The 12,195-nt window shown below is 58.4% G+C and overlaps 1 protein-coding gene across 1 annotated transcript; it reads right to left on the bottom strand.

The window, feature by feature from the left end:
• Nucleotides 1-239: 239 nt before the first annotated feature.
• Nucleotides 240-11,982, bottom strand: NCLIV_057110 (putative IQ calmodulin-binding motif domain-containing protein; the record flags this gene model as incomplete). The annotated part of the gene is made up of 3 exons (XM_003885267.1): nt 240-6,173; nt 6,318-10,997; nt 11,416-11,982. 3 exons carry the CDS (start codon nt 11,980-11,982, stop codon nt 240-242), a joined length of 11,181 nt encoding a protein of 3,726 aa, XP_003885316.1.
• Between the last annotated feature and the right edge of the window lie 213 nt (nt 11,983-12,195).

Here is a 12,195-nt window from a genome sequence, read left to right as displayed (position 1 = left end):
TGGGCTCGCGAAAAATACTGAGGCACAGCTGTCTCCCGCAAGAGCTTTTACTTTCCCTGAAACGCTAGTGCCTCTCCACAGGGGTCCTACCAGATGATCATGTGCCTTGTAACTTTTCCCGTTCTTATTCATCACTCTCGTCGGTGCATTTTCGTCTCCGTCGCCCATTCTTCGTTCCCACGTTTTCAAGGCCCGCCCGTTCCAGAGGACCCCCCATAGATATATTTGCCTACACCTCTTCACGTCTGTCGTCTGACAACTGCCCAATCGCTGCGGCGATGCCCGGTAGCGCCAAGCAAAAAATCATCCGGCAGTAACAAAGCGGGGACGCGAGGGTCTGACAGCCGTCTCGGCGATCCTTCCAGTCTCCCATCGCCCCGAGGCGACAACTGCGGCACAGCATTAGGACCGAAAGGCGTCTCCGCTGATGGCCGACGTCGTTGCGGTTTCTCTACAGGCGCCACGTTGCGAGGTTTTTCAACGCGTGCTGCAAGCACACTTGCTTGATAGGGGCATTCCGGCTGTTCACACAGGCAGTTGCCTTCACCATCGTGGTCCCCACGAACACCTTCGCCCAGAGTCATGATCGGGTCTTGCGAGCCTGGGCTCGGGGGACACGGTTCTTTTCTTGAGGTTTCTACCCCCGGGGAATCTGTTCGCTTCTCTTCACTGAGTTCCGCCTTTTCTTCGCTCCTTGCTTCTGTAAACACCGCTCTCCCTCCAGACAACGGGCCGCCATACACTACGTGAGGCTCTGGAGAGTGCCTTGTCGAGGGAGGCTTCGAGTTCACATCGGCGTGTCCGCACGGCGCGTCTTCATCAAGCGTCTTTTGCCGCACCCTCTGTTGGACGGAAGAGGAGCAAGGCGGTCCTACAGTGTGCGTTGCTGTAGGCTGCACAGGTTGAATAAGTGTCGGCAGCTGCTTGCTGTCGCTATCGGCAGCCACCGGGATCGAAGTGCTAAAGCTCTCAGCAAGGCGCTGGCCGACTGGTGGCCCCCTGACAGCTTCACTTCGTTCTCGCCCTCCTGCTGCCGAGACGGACGATGGCTCTTCAACTCTGTCGGTCCTGCCACGCGCTCCGTATCCGGGAATAAGAGGGGCAGTTTTGGCGACGTGTTTCGAGCACATCTCCGCGGCCTCGGAGATCTGCACGGCTTTAGATACTGAGTCACTTCTGAGCTTGTTGTCCTTCAAGACTACGCGAGAGGGCTTCTCAGGAGAGAATCTGTCGTCACGTTTTTCTTCCTGGCTGTGAACCGGAGTGATTGATCGAGCGACTGCATGTGTCGTTGGACTCTCACGTTGCAATGCAGCCTGCTTCATAAGTTCGGATCCCTTTGACGACGTCGGACCCTTTGATGCGTATGATGCCGAAGATGATCCCACAGCTCGTTCTCGATTTGCTTGGGAGACAAACGGTGGTGCCGTTTCCTCAGGCTCCTCTTCGGAAAGGCTGTCCGAAGGGGGCGCAAGCCAGGACTTTTTGTTTTTAATTCCCGTTTTGTGGAAGGTCGTATGTGACGAGGCTGGACCTCCTGGTGCGACAGGGCCTCTGTTACAGCGCGCAGACGAGACGGAAGCGGCACAAGACGTAGGATCTGTTTCCTCTCTTGAAGAGGAAGTTGCTGGCGAAAACCCGAGTCTCCCATTGGCTGAGTCTCTTAAGGTGGAAGCCGCCTGTTGACTAATCGCCTTCCGTTCTGCTACTTCTTCCGGTCCTTCAACTGCCTGACTCCGCTGTTGAAAGAAATAGGTATGTCTAGCCAAACTGTCTGCTGCACTGGATCTTCTGGGGGACCGAGCCGAGGTGGGACTCGGAGACCTATGCATCCCGCCTCCATCGTTTCGTTCGCGCTTTTCCTGGCTGCCTCTGTCCTCTAAACAACGGCTCTCGGATCCCACACGCGACGCGCTTGCGGGCTCAAAGGGACATTCTCTACCGGACACGCTTTCGGGGTCACAGAGTGTGGCGGAACGTCGAAAAGACGAAGGGAGATTGTCTCCTTTCCGCTTCTGGAATGCGGCGCCAGGTAGATTAGAGAGCCTCCTAACGTGACTCGCGGTAACGGCGATATCCTCTCCGTCCAGAACACCCATCTCAGCGCTCTTTCGCATCTTCTCGTCTAACGCCTCACGAAGCATTCGTCTTATACGCCGACGTACATCGTCCTCTTCCGCTGCCCGCGGCCGTGGTGAAAATCTGCTCCATCCCTCTGTGCCTTCTTCGTCGTCGCTCATATTCTCGGTCGCTTCGTTATCACTCGACAAATCTTCGGAAGACGAAGAGCTCAGGCGGCGGCTCGGCATATGAAGGACGATACGAGGCAGATCGTCGCTGGATTCTCTCGCCGTGGAAACCCTTTCTTCTCGCGGTTTTTCTGTGATCTTCTGCACTCTCTCCCCGCTCGCTGGCCCTCCTGCTTCGCTCGTCAACGAGCCTCGCTCCCTCGCCAAACTCATCGTAGAACCGTGAGTAAGGGCGCCGGCAGCGTCGTCAGGTGGCGACCTTTTTCCGTGATCCTGGTCGACTCTGAGAGAAGATCGATGCTCTTCTCTCGGTTCGCTCTTTGACTCCGCTGCTCCTCTCTCCTCCCGCATGCCTTTTCGAATTTCATTCTTGCCTTTGGAACGGTCGTAGAGCGTCATGGACCGCCGCACTGCGCCTCCAGGCTCCTGCACGATCGGCTCAAACATCCGAACCCCTGCCCTTCGTGCTTCTTCTTCGAGCGTCTCTGCTTTGCTTCGAGCAGAGAAAAAGTCTCCCCCCTCTTCGTCGTACAAAGTGTAACGACTGAAAAGAGAAGGATGCTGTTCGCCGCTGCCGTTCTCGCGTTGACGCGGCCGACCAACGGGGGAACGGCCATCCAAACAAGGCGGAGCCGCTCTTCGTCCACTTTGTGTCTTCAGTTCACAGGCTTCATCTTCCGCGCTTCCTCTGCGTCTCTCCCCTTCCCCCCAGTGAGCTCGCTCTTGCTCATCCTGGAGCTTTCGGCGTCTCTGTTCGTCTTTGTCGATGTCCGTCTCATCCTCGCTGCCTTGCCCCCTGCGCCTCTCGTCGTCTCTCACTTTTCTCTCTACGGCCGCCTCTTCTTCTCTCCGCCGCGCTTCAGCCATCAGCAACCGCCGGCGAAGCTCCTCGTGTCGCCTCTCTCTCTCCCTCCTGGCATCTTCTTCTCTCTTTTGTTCCTGTTCTCTCAAGGCATGCGCACTCAACGCCTTCTTCTCCTGCGTCTTCTTACGGAACACCCGCTTTCGGTGCCTACGCCACGCTCTCTGAATTCTCAAAGCAGCCACGCGACGATGAAGAAGGCTGGCGCTTCTTTCTTGTTGGCGCTGAAGAATGTCCTGCTGTTCTTGCGCCTTCTGTAAAATCCGGAGTTTGGCCCGCACTTCCTGACGATCGAATGCTCCTCGGCGACTCCGTTCTTCTTTGGCGTGGGGCTCTTCCACTCCTCTGATCAGTTCGCCTTCCGTATCTCTTTCATCTCTCTGCTCTCCATTTCTCCGCTCATCCTCTTCTTCGTTCTTTTTTTGGTTGCTCTCTTCTTTTCTTGCCTCCTTTCTCCTCTCTCCATCATCCATCTTCTCCACTTCGTTTCCCGTTTCACCGCCGGGCTGCTGTTGCATCCTGCCTCTACCGCCTCCCTTCTCCCTCTGCTCGTCCTCCCTCTGTTTTTCCTCATGTCCTCTCTGTTTCCCTCCTTTCTTCCTCGTACCTTCCTCACCTTCCTTCTTCGTTCTATCCGCCTCCTGCGCCTTTTTCAGTCTTGCCTCTTCCTGGGTTTTTGTCGCTCCTTCCTCTTCTTCCTTCTTCCGCCTTTCCTCCTCAGCCTTCTTCCTTTCCTCTTCCTGCTCCTTCTTCCGCCTTTCCTCCTCTGTCTTCTTCTTCCTGCCCTCCTCTTCCTTCTTCCGCCTTTCCTCCTCCTCCGTCTTCTTCCTTTCCTCTTCCTGCTCCTTTTTCAGTGTTGCTTCTTCTTCCTTCTTCTTCCTGTCCTCCTCGTTCTTCCTCCCCCTTTCTTCCTCTGCCTTCTTCCTCCTCTCCTCCTCCTGCGCCTTTTTCAGTCTTGCCTCTTCTTCCTGCTTCTTCCTGTCCTCCTCGTTCTTCCTCCGCTTTTCCTCCTCTTCCTTCGTCCGCATCTCCTTCTCTTCCTTCTTCCGCCTTTCCTCCTCTTCCTTCTTCCTCCTCTCCGCCTCCTCCGTCTTCTTCCTCTCCTCCTCCTGCGCCTTTTTCAGTCTTGCCTCTTCTTCCTTCTTCTTCCTGTCCTCCTCGTTCTTCCTCCGCTTTTCCTCCTCTTCCTTCGTCCGCATCTCCTTCTCTTCCTTCTTCCGCCTTTCCTCCTCTTCCTTCTTCCTCCTCTCCGCCTCCTCCGTCTTCTTCCTCTCCTCCTCCTGCGCCTTTTTCAGTCTTGCCTCTTCTTCCTTCTTCTTCCTGTCCTCCTCGTTCTTCCTCCGCTTTTCCTCCTCTTCCTTCGTCCGCATCTCCTTCTCTTCCTTCTTCCGCCTTTCCTCCTCTTCCTTCTTCCTCCTCTCCGCCTCCTCCGTCTTCTTCCTCTCCTCCTCCTGCGCCTTTTTCAGTCTTGCCTCTTCTTCCTTCTTCTTCCTGTCCTCCTCGTTCTTCCTCCGCTTTTCCTCCTCTTCCTTCTTCCGCCTTTCCTCCTCTGTCTTCTTCTTCCTGCCCTCCTCTTCCTTCTTCCTCCTCTCCGCCTCCTCCGTCTTCTTCCTCTCCTCCTCCTGCGCCTTTTTCAGTCTTGCCTCTTCTTCCTTCTTCTTCCTGTCCTCCTCGTTCTTCCTCCGCTTTTCCTCCTCTTCCTTCTTCCGCATTTCCTCCTCTTCCTTGATTCTGAGTTCCTCCACCGCCCTCTGTTCCGCTTCCTCCTTCGTCCGCCTTCCCTCTTGCTGCGCGTTTTTCACTTTCTCATCTTCTTCCTTCTTCTTCCTTTCATCTTCTGTCGCCGTCCGAATCCTCTCTGCGGCTTCTATCGGCGCCTGCACCCGGTCGACCGTCTTTGGGCTCTCTTCTCCCCGCCCGCGTCTGCCTTCAGCTGTCTCCACTGGCTCCCCTGCCTCGCTCTTTCCAAGAGTTTCCTCCGCTCCCCCTCCCGCCCCTGGCACTGCCTGCTTTCTCGCCTCCGTCGTTTCCTGCTTCGGAACTTCGCCTTCCTCAGGCCGTCGTTTTTCTTCGGAGTCTCTCTGTGTCGTCCCGTCTTCGTTCTTTCTTCCCAGTTCATCCTCCTCGTGCTTCTTTCTCCACGCGCCGGCTCTGTCGGGCCCGTCCACCTCTTCACCGTCTTTTTTCCCGTTCTCTGTTCCTGCCTGCTTTCCTTCGATTTGTGCACCCGCTGCTCGCGTCTCGTATTCTCCTTCCCTCTTCTCTCCTTGCTGCCCAGGTTCGTCTGCTGAAAGTGTGAGAGGCGCACGCGTTTTGGCCCGGACTTCGCGGAGAGAGAATAGAGGACGAGGAGACACGAGTGGAGACACACGGGGAGACGCAGGCCTCGCCATACCCCTTTTCTCTCTCGTCGGCGTTCCTTTGTTTTCTACCGCCGCTTCGTTTGGGCCAGACGAAGGTACAGGGGAAAGCGGAGACGGTCCGGGGGCGGGGTCGGAAGGCGGAGGCACTGGCGCGGATGCAAGACGGGGCGGCGAAGCACCAGGGGATGAGGGCCGCGGCTCGCCAGACGTGAATGGCAAGAAAGAAGGGGAAAACGAAGAAGCAGAGAACGCACGAGTGGTATCGGGTTCTCCCTCTGGCCGAAAGACAGAGTCACCTACGGCTCCCGGCTTTCCGGCTTGTTTACTTCCTCGCTTCTTCAAGTCCTTCTTCTGTCTCCCACTCGACGCCGCAGTCTCTTCGTTCTTCTGAAACGGCGCGAAAGTCGAGGCAGGCGACTCCTCTCCGGCTTCCTTTTCCTCAGGTTCTTCTGGTGGGCCAGGCACGCCGTCTCCATTCGCCGCTTTCTCTATTTCGGCTGTTGCTTCTCCTGCTGCTGGGGCCTCCGTACACGGAGGCGATCCTCTCGTCTTTGCTCGAAGGCCCTTAACTGCGTGAGATGACAGAGGTCGGGGCGACGAGAGAGGAGACACAGGATAGATGGCGAACGAGGACGCATGCACGCTCCTTCCTGCCACAGAAGCGGGCGCAAAACCTTGCTGCTGCGTGGTGTCGGTTTCCTTTGAAACCGGGAGACACGCGAGCGGTGGAATCGAGGGAAAGCCTTCGCTTTGAGACGACAGGTGCCGAAGCGCCGGTACCGTCTGCTTGACACCGTTCCGCTCTTTTGTCCCCGTCTCTCCTTTCTCGGCTGCGAGCCCCACGTTTTCGCCTTGGTCCGTTGCTTCCTCGCCCCCTGCCGCAGTTCCAGGAACTTGGTCGTGCTGCGCGAGCAGCGACAAGGAGACAGAAGGGGAGAATGAAGATGAGGCCGAACACGCCGAGGGCGCAAGCAACAGTGAGGACGACTCCCCTGCATGCACTGGAGAACGAACTGGAACGGCGGGCGAGGAAGGAGGCGTGAACCGCTCAGGACTGGGAGACGGCGTGAAGAAGAGCTTCTTGTCGGACTCGTTCTGGCCCTTTTCCGTCTTCTCTCCGTCCATTTCTTTCCCCGCGTCCTCGTCTCTGTCTCTGTAGTCTCCTCGCGTTTCTGTGGGGTCTTGCTCCTGAACGCCCAAACGCGCGGCCCGACGAGGCGACGCCGACAGACCCTCGGGAGTCCCTGCAGAGCTGCTTCGCCGAGGCCGCACGAGGAAAGGCGGGGGCAGAGGTAGCCTTAGAGTCGGTGCATGCAACGGCGGTTGTCTTCCTCGACTTGAAATAGAGTTCGCCTTCTCCGCGTCCTCGGAGTCAGCACCTGGTACGTCAGCAAGCAGCGGGCGAGTACCTGGCTCAAGCCGTGAAGCGACAGTGCGTTCTTCTCCCTCCTCAGCTTCCCCTGCCGACGAAGAAGACAGTGCTCCAGGAGCTGCCGATACGTCTCCTCTCTGCGGATCTCCCTTCTCGCCATCTATTCTCGAGCTTGCGTCTTGTGTCCTCCGCGATGCGTGAGCGTCGTGAAGGGCGGCTGTCCGAGAAGAGCCAGAGAGACGACGCGAACGTAGAGGCGATTGAGGGAAAGACGACAGCGAATGAGAAGATGGAGGAACGAAAGAAGCAGAAGAGGGAGAATGCGCAGATCCAGGCGCCAGGCGCTTCCCACATTCACCATCCACAGAAGATGCTTTGGTGACTCGAATCTGAAAAAGGCCGGCATCGCTCCGAGGCGAAACAGATGCCGACAAGAGTATCCTTCGTCTACGGTCTTCGAGAACGGATCTTCGCCTCTCTTCTTCTCGCTCTCCTAACGTCAACTGAGACTGGCCCGTCACGACCTTAACTTTCTCTTCCGCCAGGATTCTGTCTCGCTCTCTCCGCTCTTCTCTTTCGCGCGCCTCTGCTTGCACACCCGAGAAAGGAGACGCCGACGGCACCGGTGCCGTTCCGTCCTCTTCAGTCTTTCGATCCAATTCTTTCCTGAGTCCTTCCTCTCCCCCCATTCTCTCTGAATGTCCTGTTTGGCCGTCGGATTCCGCGGTTCTTTTCTCGTCGTCGTCCTCCGGCGACACGTACCGACTAGGCGAAAGAGAGACGAAGGAGCTTTTACGCGAGAGTCGCAGTGGAGAAGCGGAGAGACGGACGAGACTTCGCCGTCGAGCGTCTTCTTCTCTTCTTGCCAGTTCCTGACCTAGATGTTTTCGCAGTTGCTTCACCCTCGTTTCTGCCTCTTCTCGCTCTTTCTCTCGAGGTTCCAATCTCGTTCGCTGCGTGCTCGCACCCGCAGTCCTCTCAGCTTCGTCTGCTGTCCCGGGAACTTCCCCAGCCCCCCGGTCAGCCTCCACCTGCGCTTCGTGAAGAGGAGATTGCGGCAGCCCACGAGGAGCAGTGTGTTGAGCAGCGAGAGACACACGCGAAGCGGAGGATTGTCGTGAGTCTTTGGACGGCGCGGAGTCGGAGAAATTCGCGCTGGCGAAAGGACCAAGGTGGCGAACGGCGGCGGCAGCTGCAAGAATTGTGGCAGCCTCTGCAGGCGCCCCGTGGGTCTCTGGGCCTTCCGGCGACTCGTCAAGCTCCTCGATATCCTCCTCTCTCGTTCTCTCGTTTGCTCCGGATTTTGACTGGGAAGCAACGAACGACAGGAACGAACTGGAAGAGGTCGACGAGAAGGACGAAGACGAAGAGACAGAAGAAGACGTCATAGACACAGAGACTTGGTGTGTCTGCCTGTTTGCGCAGATGTGCATAGGCCCGACGTAAGGGGACCGGGGCACGTACGAAGGAAAGGCCATTTGGGAAGGATCAGCATACGCGGGACTGAGTGCCGGAGTCCACCTTGCAGGTGGACAGAGCCGCTCGATGGGCATCACCGCCCCGGAAAGAGGCGGATACATCCAGTCTGGCGGGGACTCCGGAACCCCACACTGTCCCCAGCGTCCCCGCCGCTCGCAGGCCCGATCTCCTCGCCTTCTGTGTTTCGCCAGTCTGTCCGCCGCTTCTGGCCCTTCGCCCGCTGCACGGCCTGTTCTCCGGCAATCGGCAAAGCCTCTGCCACCGTCGCGGGAATGGCTGTTTCGTTTCAGCTTCTCGTGAGGCTCGAGGGTGTCTCGCGTTCCTCTCCTGTTCGATCGCTTCTTGGCGCCTTCGGTGGCTTTCTCGTCTTCCTGCGCCCCCCATGCCTTCTTCTCCTTTTGTCTCTTGGCTCTGGCTGCAACCACAAGATCGACAAGGCCCCGATTCTCTCTCCCCTTCGCGCTCTTCTCTCGCTCTCTCCCGTCCTGTCCCTTCCTTCTGTGAATCTCCGTTGTTCCATCTTTCTTCCGCTTCGTCGTATCCTTCCCCGGTGCTTCGTGCCCGTCTCTCCGCTCGTGCTTCTCGCGGGCCTCCTCTCGCTCGCTGTCGCTGGACAGAGACAAGGACCAGCATGGCGAAGCGACAGGCGACGACGAGGAGGAAGAAGGAAGAGAGGAACTGTCGTTTCCTTCCTCGAGTTGCCTACGCGAGTGTACCGTCCTCGCTGCTTTCTGTCTAGCCCGTTCCTGACGTCCAGGTGGGACCACTGACTGTGGACTTGAGGAACGCTCTTCCTCGGCATGTCTTCTCAGCTCGAGAGCTCGTGCAATCAATGTGGAGACTTCCGTGGCGAGGATCGCCTGTGCTCGCAATTCCCTTCGCCTCTCTCTTGCCGAATGTCTCGTGGGCCTTCTTCGCGCGAGGTCTTCTCCTTCTCCTCGGTCTCCCTCTCGCCGGTCGTCCCCTCCCCCGCGCCTCGTGCTAGCGCAAGTCCCGCTTCTTGCCGGGCGTCCGAAAGAAGCTTCTGCTAGGACTTTGAGCTCCAGAGGGAGAAGCGTCTGCGTAAGTTCGTCGAGGCGTTCGACCTGAGACAGTGAAAAGGGAGGAAGATCGCGCGTCTCGCCTCCAGTCAGCCCCCGCATTCGTCTTCTCCCTTCTTCCGCGACACGCGCCATGGTTCGTCGAACACGAAAGCCCCGGAATGCGGCCTGGATAGTTTGAGCTGCACGCGCGGGAGACTTTATCCGCCGTCGTTTTTCCCCTTTTTCGCCTTTTTCTCTCTTGGTTTTTCGCGACCGTTCTTCTCCTTCCTGGCCGCTCTCTTTCTCTCTTCTTTCCCGCGTCTTCCCTCTCCCCCTTCCCCTCCCGCTCCTCTTCCTGTCTCTCTCCGCTTCCTGTGTCCTCTGACCTCTGGAATCCGCTGTGCCTTTTCCCGCCCGTTCCACTCTCCGCAGTTGAGCGAAGAGGCGAGCCAGCTCCTCTTCTCTCTCTCGCTGTCTCCGCGCCGAATTCCTCCACGCTTCCTGTATCCTTTTCGCAGCTGCATGCAGCTGCTTCGCTCGATAGTCCCGCAGCTTCCGGGCGAGCTCTTCGTTAAACCAGCGTACAGTGTCTCCGTCCAGCCACAGCAACTCGCGCCTGGGCTGCCCCTCGCTTTCGTCTCGCGCTTTGTCGTCCTCTCTCCCTCCTTTCTGCTCACCGTCGTGGTCCGTCCCTGCCTCACCCTCTCTGTCTCCTGCCGCGTCGAGAGACGCGTTGCTGTCCTGACTCGTCGGCTGAGAGGATTTCCCGCCTTCGCGAGTCGTGGGCGTCCTCGTCGTGTAGAAGGAAAGGCCACCATCGACCTCTCCGTCTCCCTCGGTTTTCCTCGGGAGAGAAAGAGAGGCGGAGTCGCCCACGCGCGCAACCGATTCCTCGCCCCGCCCTCGCCGGCCTGCGCAAGACACTTGTCGCTGCTCCACTGGCGGCAACTGAGCAGCGGAGAAACCCACAGAGGGTGCATAGGCAGGAAGCGGGATCTCCGACAGAGGTGGCGACAGGGGAATAGAGGCACTGACTTGACGGAGAGAACCGGCTGCCTCGCTGCCTCGCCGAAAGCTCTGTGTCGTGATGCCGACGGCTGCTGCGTAGGGTCCAGGCGGCAGAGGCCTAGGCACGGCAGGAAGACACCGCGTCCCCGGAGGAAACGGAGAGTCCGACGGGGACAAGGAATGAGGACGGGTAGCGGCAGTATGCCATGTCGGCACTGTATCCGCGGAAGAACCATGAGTCCCCCTGCTTCGACGACGCGCTGCATGCGCAGATGAATAGCCGGCATCAAGCGTGGGCTGACACGATCCGTTCGCCTCGCTATGCGGGTGTGCGGAGAACATGGGGGAACCGGAGGGAGAGCGGCGGCAAGCGCCAGGAGTAGGCAAGACAGGAGGCAGAGGGGAGGAAGAAGGCAAACGGTCGTGGTGAGGGAAGTTTGCCTGGGCCCTCGTCCTCCGCGTCTCGCGTGGGGGAAAGCCAACTCGAGACGAAGATAGAAAGGCAGACGCGTCCTGTCTTTCATCTCTCCGCACACCGTCGGCACGGCCAGGGAGGGGAATCGACATCGCTGCGGGAGAGCTGTAGCTGTCTCCCATGGAGGTTTCTAGTCCCCGGCACATCGCATGCACCAGATGGTGACGCTGCACACAGAGCGCAAACAATCACGAAAAACACTTTTCCTGATAACCCTAGACCGATACGGTCACCAACAACCGATGCGGAAACCCGCCACCACCTACTCCTCGTGGGCCTTGAGTACTCTGAGTGGTGAAGATTCCCGTTCTAGCCTAGGCAGAGAAACAGATGCTTGTGCGGGTGTAGGAGACACGTTTTTTTCAATGTGAATACGCACATAATCTGAAAATTTGCCTGTGGTGACGCACACCGAAAGTACAACAGGCACTGTGGAACACCTCATCGTGATGCCATGAATGGGTGCGGTACCGGCATGCCCCCGACGACTCGCCGACACAGCCCCTGAAACACAAAAGAGTCCCCCATTTGATCGAACCACGGGTACAGCCAACCGCGATGAGCCCCGGGCCGCGTCGTCCCTACCCATAAAACACTCGAGGTCTCCGCTTGCAGGCCGAGTTGGAGAGATCGCAAAGCCTCGTCGCTTCCGTCTCCGTTTTGTCCATGTTCGCCCCCGTACCACCACGGCGGCTCCGGCGGGTGTTCCGGTGACCCAAAGTGTTGAACAGGCGGAGACGCCGCATTGGGCAGCCGCTGGATCCAGGTCACATTGAGCGGCAGGCAGCACGTTTGTACGTTGCAAGACGAGACATCCGAAGGTGAGCACGGAGACGCCGGCGACCCACAGCCAGAACCCGAAAGGTTCCGCCACGGCGACGGTGCGGAAGGGGACGAAGTGTGACGACTCGGGAGCACGTCGGGTGGACGACCACACCAGGGCAAGTTGAACGGGGGAGAGCCCGAGACGGAAGGAGCGGTCGACGAAAAGCGCTCCTGTCTACGATTGTCGGGGCGAGAAGAAGAAAGGCGAGTACCCGCTGGTGGTGGAAATACAGAAGGAAGGGACAACTTCATGTTTTGCTGGCCAGTCCACCCAGCTACCTCCTCCGGCGGCGGGGCAGCCTCGCTGAATGTTTGTCGGCTCTCCATCGCTGCGAAAGAAAACGAAACCGACACAACACGTTGCCGACCGACGCCGCTCCATCACCCGGATCGGGTTTGATGTGGAGACGAAACCATGCAGCTCTGCACGTTTCAGGACACCCGCGGGGTAGCGATGAAGGCCTGACGGGCTCGGACCCGTTTTGCACAGCCGTTTCTTGTGACGCACACTCGACCTCGCGATCGAGCTGAAGTGAAGAG

The sequence above is a fragment of the Neospora caninum genome, chromosome XI, assembly GCF_000208865.1.
Source record: "Neospora caninum Liverpool complete genome, chromosome XI".
NCBI lineage: Eukaryota > Apicomplexa > Conoidasida > Eucoccidiorida > Sarcocystidae > Neospora > Neospora caninum.
This window is presented reverse-complemented; position numbering and strand designations above follow the sequence as displayed.